This window comes from Mus caroli, unplaced genomic scaffold, assembly GCF_978045245.1.
Source record: "Mus caroli unplaced genomic scaffold, Mus_caroli_1 scaffold_2, whole genome shotgun sequence".
In the NCBI taxonomy this organism is placed as follows: Eukaryota; Metazoa; Chordata; class Mammalia; order Rodentia; family Muridae; genus Mus; species Mus caroli.
The window spans coordinates 150,929,750-150,941,848 of NW_028227257.1; the positions used below are offsets into that span (position 1 = coordinate 150,929,750).

At 44.0% G+C, this 12,099-nt stretch overlaps 1 protein-coding gene across 9 annotated transcripts in view; it reads right to left on the reverse strand.

Annotated features, from left to right (window-relative positions):
* Positions 1-12,099, reverse strand: part of Sptan1 (spectrin alpha, non-erythrocytic 1) — a 69,280-nt gene that overhangs the window by 21,452 nt on the left and 35,729 nt on the right. For 5 of the 9 annotated variants that reach the window (XM_085835054.1, XM_085835058.1, XM_085835053.1 and 2 more), the window contains exons 23-31: positions 11,247-11,306; positions 9,972-10,170; positions 7,515-7,619; positions 7,237-7,260; positions 6,384-6,419; positions 4,230-4,277; positions 3,076-3,167; positions 2,677-2,821; positions 2,404-2,585 (exon numbers count right to left, since the gene is read on the reverse strand). In XM_085835054.1, coding sequence (XP_085691180.1) covers positions 2,404-2,585; positions 2,677-2,821; positions 3,076-3,167; positions 4,230-4,277; positions 6,384-6,419; positions 7,237-7,260; positions 7,515-7,619; positions 9,972-10,170; positions 11,247-11,306 — 891 coding nt within the window. The remainder of the gene's footprint in view (positions 1-2,403; positions 2,586-2,676; positions 2,822-3,075; positions 3,168-4,229; positions 4,278-6,383; positions 6,420-7,236; positions 7,261-7,514; positions 7,620-9,971; positions 10,171-11,246; positions 11,307-12,099) is intronic. The other 4 variants (XM_085835060.1, XM_085835057.1, XM_085835059.1 and 1 more) reach the window with 1 other exon arrangement.

The following is a 12,099-nucleotide window of genomic DNA, read 5'->3' on the forward strand; positions in this document are numbered from 1 at the left end:
TCTGGAAATCAAGCAGGCCTCTGTCTAGGAACCAGTTGTATCGCTTCTGCATTAGAGGATTATTTTAGGTTAACCTAGACATAAATTGAACAGGACTGGGTTATATAGCTTATTTGTGTTACCAAAAAAAGGGGGATCCTTCATCTGTCAAGTCATGAAGCACAGTCCCAACTGTTACACCTATCCACAACACCAAGTCTGTGTAGTCCTAGCTGTCTTGGAACTTGCTATGTAGACAGGTAAGCCTGGAGCTCAGAAACAACCTGCCTCTCCCTTTGAGCACTGGGCTAAAAGTCCTGCACCTAAGGCTCAGGATCATGCAGACAAGGGGGCAAAAGTTTTGTAAATATGTCAGTAGTCTCAGCAAAGTATCTGCTTAAACATCCTGAACAAGAACAATGCCAATGGACATGCTAATGTAGAAAGGGCAAGCAATTCTGAGATGAAGAGACAGTTTCCCAGGGGATAAGCACAATTGGTTATCCAATGCCAAAAGGTCATCCCTGAAACATATACAAAAAAGAAACATTGTATCACACACACACACACACACACACACACACACACACACACACACTCCCAACAACAAAAAAAAGAGGCTATGATTTCAAAGAGAGTAAGAGGGAGTCCATATGAGGGTTTGCAAAAGCAGGCATGATACAATTGTAGTATAGTTTTTTCTTTTTCTTTTTTTGTTTTTGGAGGCAGGGTTTCTCTGTGTAGTCCTGGGTGTCCTGGAACTCACTCTGTAGACCAGGCTGGCCTTGAATTCAGAAATTTGCCTGCCTCTGCCTTAAAGGCGTGTGCCACCATGCCCAGCTGTAGTATTGTTTGATGAAAGAAGAGGGTGGGCTGTGGAGGTGCATACCTTTTAACCCAGTGCTCAAAGGGAGAGGCAGGTTTCTGAGCTGGAGCTGTCTATATAGCAAGTTCCAAGACAGCTAGGACTACATAGAGAAACCCTGCCCCCAAAACCCCAAATAAATAAATATGTAAGTGGTAAAGTAAAAAAGGAGTCTCAGGATGTGGGCAACAAGATGGTTCAGAGAGTACAGTCCTGCCTTTGATATAAGTACATTGGTAGAGAGAACTGACTTCTTTTACCATTCACAGGGGAGTTGTGGCACACAAGCATGTATACATAGACATAATTCAATAAATAAATGTAATAATCAAAGTTTTTGGAAAGAAAAAAAGTAACTAAAAAAACCCAAAGGCACAAAAATCCCAAAATAAAACCCAAAATTCTTCAGAGAAAACAACAAATAGGCGACTGTCCAGTGATTAAGTGTACTTCCTGCTTTTCTAGAGAGCCTAAGCCTGGGAAGTGGAGGGTTATCCTTTGCTGGCTCCCATCCAAGAGAGGGAGTGTCTGACCACAGAAATCATGTTGTCCGTGATCATCCACTTAGTGACGTGTCATCCAGCCATTAGAAGACAGGGGCACTGGATCATGGGAAATCTGACCTACAACCTATTTGCCATTGCTCAGAAAACAAAAGAACCTACAATTAATGAGAATGTCAACTAAATTAAGTGGTGACAACAGGCAACAATACCAGTTGCTCTTGTACGACTCTTTCAACTTCTCTGTGACACTGAAACTAATTTCAATAAAAATGGTGGTAGAAAAGATTAATTATATGACATATGAATAAATTCTATATTATATGAAATATGTATTTAAAGAAGAAAACACAGTTGGTAAGGTGACATGAACCTGAGTGTACATGCATAAACCCACAGTGCATACAGGAATAGACTTACTGTAGATTTTTGGCAATTGGTAGTTTGAGTATATTTTTTATACATGGTTACTTTTATAATAAAATTGACTATTACAAAGGTCCTATGTAGCAAGAATCTTTGAATGACACTTCACATGCTATCTGAATGACTGACACAGGCTCATATATGAGAATGCTTGTTCCCTGCCTGGTGGAAATGTTTGGGAAGGATCAGGGAGTGTGGGCTTGCTGGAGGTGTATCACTGGGCGCTGACTCCACAAGCCTCTCCATTCCTAGTTAGTTTCTCCTGCCTTTAACTTGTGCCTCAAAATGTGAGCTCTCAGCTGGACAGTGGTGGCAAGAGGCTTTACTCACAGGCAGAGGCAGGGGCATCTCTGAGTTCAAGACCAACTTGGTCTACAAAGTGAGCTCCAGGACAGCCAGAGCTACACAGAGAAACTCTCAAAAAAACAGAAAGAGAGAGGGGGCGGGGCGGGGATGAGCTCTCGGTTCCGGTTCCAGTGCCATGCCTGCTGTTGTGTCTTGCCATGATGGTTAGGGGCCCTTAGCTCTCCGAAACTGTGAGCCCCAAATAAACAGTTTCTTTCATAAGCTGACTTGGTCATGGTATTTTATCACAGAAATAGAAACATAACTAAGACATTTGTTTTTTACCGGAAATCGCTAAGGAAGCGCTGCAGATCATGGGAGTCACCCAATTTGGCCTTGCGCTGGTCTGCACGCTTCCCTAGGCTGGTCCAGGCCTGGTTTAACTCTGTGCACTTTTCCTTTAAGTCCTCTGCAGATTCAGGGTGGGACTGGATCAGCCTTTGGGCTGTTTCTCCAAGGGAATTCACCTATGAGCAAAGAGTTGTAAGAACATTATTCAGGGAAACAGCTCTGTCTGGCAGAGTTCAGGCCTCAGCTTTCCTCAAGCATCTCTCTCACCTTGTCACCAAGAGCTGCAAGGTCCCTCTCAAAGCCTTCATGTTTGCGCTGAAGGGCCTGGACACTAGCTAAATCATGGCCATAGTTGTCTGTGTTCAGAGCCTGATTCTTCTCTTCGATCCATTCTTTGGTTTCATCAGCATCTCTGGAGGTAAGACACATGAGTGAGTGACAAGCACCATTGCCTTGTCCCAGGGTTGGCACATGCATATCTGTCGTAGTTGCACACATTCACTCCCACCAGGATTAACAGCATCCACTGTTCTTACATGGCTTTGATGTTAAGACCCCAAACATCAGTAAGGCATAGCTACTTATGCTGAGATCCCACTCAGCAAGCCTCGTCTATGAGGGGCAAAGTTATTTCCTCCTGTCCCAGCTAATGCTTGGTACCCTCACCTGTGAAACCTCTGTACTTCGTGTGCACTGCCCAAGAGCTGGCTACGTTCCTCAGCCAGCTGTTGCAGGGACCGCCAACGCTCATTCAGCTCCTACAGGAGAACGGTAATGTCAGTTCTCTTCTAACCTGTCTGCCACACCCACAACCAGACCTTGGGAAAATAAGTGCTTGTAATTTTTCATTTTCTTGCAAACAGCAGCGAACCACAACAGAAATCTTTTGAAGAGCAAATAAAGTCATATCTAATAACCTCCAAACCCCCCAAATGCCTGACTTAGAAACATTTGCAACACTGGATAAACTAGCTTTGGTGCTGGGCATATGGTGTCTACAAGTAACTGCCAAATGGAGACATCTGAGAATCTTCTCTCAGTACTACAACCAATGAAGTCTTGGACCAGAGCACAACTGGGTAAGGCTCCTATTCTACTGGAAATCCCAGCGAAGGTTTTCATCCCTGCTCTGTGCAGGTCTGAGTGAGAATGACTCTCATAGGCTCATGTTTGAATACTTGGTCCCCTTTGGATGTTTGGGAAGGAACAGGCTCTGTTGGGGAAGATGTATCACTAGGGGATAGGAACAGGCTTTGAGGTGTCAGAAGACTGGCCATTCTCTATATGTATTCTCTCTGCTTCCTGTTTGTATGAGAGTCTTAACTATTCCTGCTGCCATGCCATCATGGACTCTATCCTGAAATCATAAGCCTAATTAAACACTTTATAAATTGCCTTGGCCATAGTGTTTTGTCATAGCAATAGAAACTTAATCAAGGGGCTGGTGAGATGGCTCAGTGGGTAAGAGCACTCGACTGCTCTTCCGAAGGTCCAGAGTTCAAATCCCAGCAACCACATGATGGCTCACTACCATCTGCAACAAGATCTGACTCCCTCTTCTGGAGTGTCTGAAGACAGCTACAGTGTACTTACATAAAATAAATAAATAAATCTTAAAAAAAAAAAAAAAAGAAACTTAATCAAGCTATTTCACAACTCTAGGCATGTAATGAGGATGCTTGTGTATGTTTCTGAGACCTATAGAAGTAGGCCTGGTCCTAGCATGCTCCACCACAAGGACAAGCCCCCTACTGTTGTCAAGTAAGAAAGATAGTAGAGAAGAGCAAGGATAAGCAGGATAGCTGGTCACCACTTCTTACCTTGATGGAGTTGAAGGTAGCCACTGTGTGGACCATCAGTCGAGCAGACTGTGAGAGGAGAGCAAAGAAAAACCAATTAAGACCCTGTCCACTCAGAGACACATCTGCTACTGACACCAGGTAGGTCCCAACAGTCAATCCACAGAACCCTACACAGACATTGGCAACATCTGAAGTACAGACTACTGAAAAGTGTGAGAAAACACCAAGTACCTAAGTGGAGATGGCTGCAGGGTGAGGCCTACCCAGGAGAGAGTGAAACCCTGAGGACAGCAGCTGAAGGAAGGGCAGTTCAGCGTCATGGTGTACTTTCTTGTCCACACCAAATAACCCTCAGAAAACAGATCTACAAACACTGGCTGCTGTGACTAGTTACTAGTGAGGTATAAAAATGACTCCTTCCATGGATAATATGGTTACTGGACTGTGGTTTCTAACAGTGTCCTGAAGGAAAAGGGAAACAAGCCAATGACTGAGCTTTTTCTCCACAATGCAGACCCTTGTAAACACCCAAGGAGCCGCACAATGTCCTATCCCACACATTTTATAATCAAAACAAAACATACTCCTCTTGGCTCAAAATCTTTCAAGAATGGTAAGAGGAGGTAGGGCTCAGCTTAGATGCAGGAGAGGGAAGCCATCAATGTTCCCATGAACTCTAGAAGACATGTGGGTGATAGGCAGGATCAGAAGGCAGAAACATCGTTCTCACAGCTTCTTAGAACTAGGAGACAAGTCACAAGGAGACCTAAGTCTGCCAGCAAAGACGGCTCATCAGATACAGGCAGCTGTTGCCAAGCCTTCACCCCTGGATCTACACAATACATAAGGGAGAGCTCAAGTGTCATTCTAATGTATGTATTTTCAGCTAGGCATCGTGGTGCATGCCTTTAATTTTAGCACTTGGGAGGCAAAGGTAGGTGGTGGCTCTGTGAGTTCAATGCTAGCCTATTCTACATAGTGATTTCCAGATCAGCCCAGTTTATGTAGCAAGTTCTCGACTAGCCAGGCCCAAATTACAAGACCCTGTTTGTTTCATTTTCCTTTTTTAAATAAAAGTCTATTTTCAAAAGAATTTACATTTCTAGAAGAGCATAGCAGAGCATTCAGATAGGAAGTTGTCTCTTCATTAGATTTTGATATAAGAAAAAGTAACAGTGGGATATGAAGACCTGAGTCAAACAAGAAAAAGTCCTATATCTTAAAAGAAAAAAAAAGCAAGTTAATGAGACAGCTATGAGGGAATATGTAGCTAGGCTGAGATAGGTTATACAAGAGCACTGAACAGCACAAGGGTGAACACAGAAGGCCGGTGATGGAAAGCCTTTTCTGCTGGGCTTCCAAGCTATCTTTTATGTCTTGAGAGTATATATCTATGTAACAGAAGTCTACCTATAACTTCTTTGTAGCTTCACCTACACACACACACACACACACACACACACACACACACACACACACAGAGGAGCTTAGCCAGAAGAGACGCTGCTGCAAAACTAAAATGTGTGTAGCCAGTACTGTTTTCTTTTTTTGTTTGTTTTTTTGTTTTGTTTTTGTTTTTGTTTTTAGACAGGGTTTCTCTGTGTAGCCCTGGCTGTCCTGGAAATCACTCTGTAGACCAGGCTGGCCTCCAACTCAGAAATTTGCCTGCCTCTGCCTCTCGAGTGCTGGGATTAAAGGCATGCGCCACCAAGCCTGGCCAGTGCTATTTTCTTAGCTGGAAGCACAGTACATCAGTACATCAAGCCTCCTACCCCACTCCTAGGCAGAGCTGTGCTGTTCTGGTGCAGGGATAGCCCTGCACCGAGAGTGGTATCTGCTGTGAGGTCATTTGGATAATGGATGGTGATCGTCATCCCCATCCTCAGTTACTACCTTATTCACATCATTTTAGTGAAACTGCCATGCTGTGTAGAAACATCTAATGACAGGTGAGGTGCACTCTAGGATCAAGATGTCCTACCCTTACTAGGTAGTCTGCTTCTGTGCATTATCGCTCCTAGTTCCACAGACAACAGAATATAGAAGAACACTCTAGCCAAGTAAACGTTCATGTCAAGCTAGACACCAAGAAAAAGGCACACAAGAAAGAAATGAGACACTGCAAGTTCCTGCAAAACACCTGGAACTAGCAATGTAGAAAGGAGCCCTTACCTTCCATGGGGAGGCTGTCTTGGAATCTGCTTCATCCTAGTCAAAGAAGGAGAGCTTAGGAGCTTGTCATAGAGCACAGAACCACCTTCCCAGTCACCAGCTGTGATCCCAGAGGAATCGCAACAGCTCATCGGCACCACTCTGAAACACATCTGACTGCCCAGCAACCAACCAAAGTCTGCCTGAAAGGAATCATCATGTCCTCTTTTCCCCTTAAGGTTTATTTTGCGGGCATGAGCGTTTTGTCGGTGTGTATACATGTTTACCATCTGCACGCCTGGTGCCCATCATATCCTCTGTGAATGAAGCTATGGATAGTTGTGAGTCATCATGTGGATGCTGGCACTGAGTTCAGATTCTCCGCAAGAGCAACGAGTTCTTGGAACTGCTGAGCCAACTCTACAGCTCCCTATTGTTTTTTTCCCCAAATACAGTAGAAGAGATAGAAGGAATGAGAAAAAAAAAAAAAAAAAAAAAACCAAACCTCAACATAATGGCCATCTTTTCTTTATGCCATGCGCATAGAATTATTTGAAAAAATATTGGAATTATTATTAGAAAGATAAAGATCAAGCATGTTGTGACCAGGAAGGCGGTAAGCTCCGTGACCCCAGCTGAGGTGGAAGAACTGTGAAATTGTAGCTAGTCTGAGCTAAATAAGTCTAATAACAAAACCCAAATCAAAACTCCTAAACGTTTGTTCTAGAGACTGACAGGCAGCATAGATGTGTAAAATGTGAAAGAGATATGGACAACAAAAGGTCTCTGTCACTCTGTAGCTCTTGCCTTTACATAGTCCCAAGATCTAAATCCTTGCTAAATCCAAGTTCCATATGGATGGCCCGTGACTTACCCTGGGCATCGCACCATACACCTCCTACAAGGAGAAGGAAAGCAGTGTCAGTCCAGAGGAAACACGCTCCTGAACGCCATGGAGTAAATGCACCTGGAAACTGACTGGAAATGCTTAAGTGCAAAATACTTATCTATTTAAGGAACTTAGGAACTTTAAACCAAGGGCACCACAGACACTCAACTTGTACAGCTTCGGGAGAGTATGGGATGAAGCGTAAACCTCAAGCCTGTGTTATGAAATGTGACCCTGGGGCTAGGACGGACTCAAACACCTACCTGCTGCTGCACAGCCTGCACTTCCTCTGCCATCAGACCTTCAGACTCCAGGTCTTCCGCTACTTTGTTAATGTCCTTCAGCCGAGACTCATTGGCTTTCAGGTCCTAAAAAGTAAAAGACACAATGACTAAACATATAGTAGCAAGTCAAAGGAGAGGGGAACACAGATAGTTCAGAATCAATAGTATGAACTTTTGAGACAGGGGACTCACTACACAGCCTTGGCTGGCCTACAACTCATTATGTAGACTAGACATCTGTCTCTCCCTTCCAAGTGCTGGGATAAAGGGGATTAATGCAACCATCATCACATCCACCATCTTCTTTGAATGTAATGTTCTCAAGGTTCATCCTTGTAAAGGTCACTCCTTGATGCACCTGGTCGTATTCAATTGTCTGGATACTGCACATTACTTAACTATTGCATAGTTGAATAATAGTGTGCACATGTGTGTGCGCTATAGTCTTGAAACGGAATCTGCATGAAATCTTAGTAACAGCTTGTTCCCTACAGTGAGTTCCAAGCCAGCCTGAACCACTTAGCACGGTCCTTTTGTAAAAACTAAAAATACAACAATTGAGTAATTTAGAAGGTTCTTAAAATGTGTATGACTATAATCTCAATACTTGGTGAAGAAGATGAGATAATCAGGAAGTCAAAGCTGGTATGGACTAAAGGGCAAATTCAACACCAGCCTGGTCCACAAGGGACACTGTCTCAAATAACCAACCAACCATGGCTAGGGATGCAGGTGTAGCTCCCTGTGTTAGATCCCTTTCACTGCATAAAACTGGGCATTAGGATGCACACCTGCCATCTTAATACTCTGGACGGGAAGGCAGGAAGAAGGTCGAACTCATCCTCAGCTACACAGTGATATTTACGGGGCCAACTGTGTCTTAACAGACCAAACACAAACCAACAAACAGAGCACTGCCGTTCCTTGAAATCAGAAGCTAATAAAGTCCATTTAAAAGAGCTACACATCCCCAGCACTGGACATGCGCAGAAGCTACAGAGTGAACTCTAAGTCAGAGAAACTACACAACGTGGGTTGTTATCTTCACCTCAGTAAGCTGGCTGAGACCCAAAGGAACTAGTTAAAACATTTTTGTTTTGCTTTGCTGTATTATTTTTCTGTGTTTGATGTGGGTGAGTGCGCCAGTGATGGATAAGGCTGGAGGACAACTTGTGCAAGTTGGTTCTCTCCTTCCCCCATGTAGGACCTACAGTGTGACTTCAGAATAATCTCAGGCCTGGTGGCAAGTATCCTAACCCAATGCACCATCTCACTGTTCTGAGAGCCAACACAATCCACCTTTTCTGGGACAGGGTCTCTGTGTAGCCCTGATTGTCCAGGAACTCACTTTGTAGACTAGGGTAGTCCCGAACTCAGAGATCCACCTGTCCCTGTCTCCCAAGCGCTGGGATTAAAGATGTGTAACACCATGCCCATCAAGAACCAACTGTCTCTTTTTTTAAACAATTTATTTTATGCGCACTGGTGTTTTGTCTGTGTGGGTGTCAGATCTTGGGAGCTACAGACAGTTGCCAGCTGCCATCTTGGTGCTGGGATTTGAATCCTGGTCCACTGGAAGAGCAGTCAGTCAGTGCTCTCAACTACTGAGCCATCTCTCCAGGCCCAACAACCAACTCTTTTTTTTCTTTTTAAAGATGTATTTCTTTATTATATGTAAGTACACTGTAGCTGTCTTCAGACACTCCAGAAGAGGGCACCAGATCTTGTTACGGATGGTTGTGAGCCACCATGTGGTTGCTGGGATCTGAACTCTGGACCTTCGGAAGAGCAGTCGGGTGCTCTTACCCACTGAGCCATCTCACCAGCCCCAACAACCAACTCTTTAAAAAAAAATCTATTTAAAAGCCAAGTTTGCCAGGCAGTGGTGGCGCACACCTTTAATCCCAGCACTTGGGAAGCAGAGGCAGGCGGATTTCTGAGTTCGTGGCCAGCCTGGTCTACAAAGTGAGCTCCAGGACAGCCAGGGCTACACAGAGAAACCCTGTCTCGAAAACAAAAACAACAACAAAAACAACAACAAAAAAAGAACTTTACTCACTTCTTGCATGTATTCATGTTTTCCCTCTATGTCTGTTCCACACACATGAGATATAGACAGTTGTAAGACCCATGTATAAGCCACCAGGAATTAAACCTGTGCTTTCTGAATAGCCATTGTGCTCTTGACCTCTAAGCTATTTCTTTACCCCCTTAAATTCTTTTAAATTATTAACTTTACGAGTATGGTGCCTGGGTACCAAATATGGACCTGGTACCTGTGGAGGAAGGAAACTGGACTTACAGGTTGTGAGCCTCCATGTGGGTATTGGGAACAGAATCTGCTTGTCTGGGTGCCCTTAACTGCTGAGCCATTCCTCCAGTCCCAAGAACTAGCTATTTACACAAATTTGAAGCTATGCTGTAGACTTCCCATACCTTCTGGAAGTCATCAAACTTCTTCTGCAGCACCTCAACCTGCTCCAAGTCAGCGCCAACCTCCTCATTCGTTAGAGCAGCCTCCTTCTCATTGATCCACTGCTGTAACTCGTTTGCTTCCCGGAACAACATGAACTTCTTGCAACTCTTCTCCAACATGCCTTTTCTCTTCTCACCCAGTTCCAGCAGAGACTGATATCTGACAGAAGTCAAGAGGGTAACACAATGGACAAGGAAGGCAGTTAGCTCACCATAGAGGCTAACACAGGACAACCACTAGGTATCTGAGATGTGATCCAAGGCATGAGATTGTAATGATAATGCCTAGCAACGAAGGATCAGAGCACACAAAGATGAGGATTCTAGGCACTCAAACTACAGCCTTAGGGATAAGCACACACTGGTGGTAACTGCATGAGTTACTACAGCCCAGGCACACTTACCCCAGGTGCATTTTACAACTTTTATGATCACATAGGCCTAAAACTAAGTACTTAGCATAGAAACGAAGGTTTCATGCGACTGTTTGGAGAGATGAAATGAAGCTACATAAAGACAAACTACATAATGTATAAAAGGAATTTTCTTGGTTTTAAAATTCTCTGAGCAGCCCCTAAGAGGGGGAAGATATGAGCTTTAATATAGTCCAATACAGGAAGTTCCATCTCTGACCAGTAGGGCATTTCCATGGTGATCTCTATTTTCGAGCAGTGAAAGAATATCAGGTAGTGTGCAGTTTGTACACAACTCCATCACCTACAAGACCTGAGAAGAATCAAAAGAACTTTCTCGCCCATGAGAACTAAGACTTATAAGCTGAACTAACACTATCTTTCAAGATACAAAAATGACAAATCTGAGTAAGAAATGAAATTCAAAGTTAAAAGAAAAATCTGAAAAACATCACTAAATCTAAGCTTCCCAAACAAAAAGTTAACAGTCACCAGAAATCAGAGCCCCTAACCTCTAAGTCACACTTTGTTGCCTCCCTATTGAGGAATACAACAGAACTGGCTGCAGGTTTATGGAGGACAGTACTGCTCCTGCTCTACCACAAAACTAGAGTGAACCAACACCATTCCAAACACAAGCAGGCAGAAGCAACCAGGGAGAGCAGTTCTGAGATTCTCCCACAGGCAGCAAAGCTGTGAAGATGTGGCAGGTCCCCTGCGCCACCTCCTTCTCAATGGAAAGTGCTTTGGAGAAGAGCGGCAGAGAGGAATGGACAGGTGTAGCAGTGACATGGGAGCTCAGCCAGGTTCTCAGCCTACTCACAGTTCTTCCACCTGTTTCATACGCAGAGATACACTGCCGGCCTCCTTAGTTATGCGTGTCCTGCACAGAGGGGGTACAGCAAAAGCATGCACACATTAGTGGGATTAATCTATGGGAATAAAAAGCAGCAGCTCCAACTGGTGCCATGATGGCGGATGCTTGAAATGGGAAAAACATAGGAATCCTTCAAAAGCTCTTAGAAGCAGCCCAGGCCATGAATGAAATCACTGGAGAAACAGCAGGAAAATTAAATGAGAGGGTTAGTTTACCTTCACGTTCCTGACAACTCTGCTCCATGTAAGGCAGCAGTCCCTGTACTGCACAGAGCAGGCCAGGGGACAAAATAGACCTAAAGGACAGTGCTGACTCTAATCGCCAGCTCAGCAACACTAACTCCATCAACTTCTGTGCTCTTACATTTATGATCCAGGTCTGGGATAATGACATAAACCCCAGCGTCTCCTTGTTTATGCAGTACAAGTAAAAGAGTCTGCAAGTGTACAAATGGCTCTTGTCATTTCAAGATCATTAATGTCAGAAAAGCTCTCTTATTCTAAGCCCTACTGGACTTAGAAATATAATTCCTGTATTCCCCAGATGCCCAAAGCTGTTGATTTCATCAGCAGAATAAGGTACGGACTATAGGACAGACATAGGGCAATATGGGAATTGTCTGTATGATACGAAGAAAACCATCTTAAAAAGTAAATTCCTTTCTCTGAATGCAAAGGAAGAGAGAGCAGCTCCCAGACAGCTGTCCAAGGGAGGCAGAGCCAAGGGGTAAGATATCTGAAAATCCAACCCAAAAAGAATTTTGTCAACAAGACAAAGGCTAACACTGTACCAAGTAGCA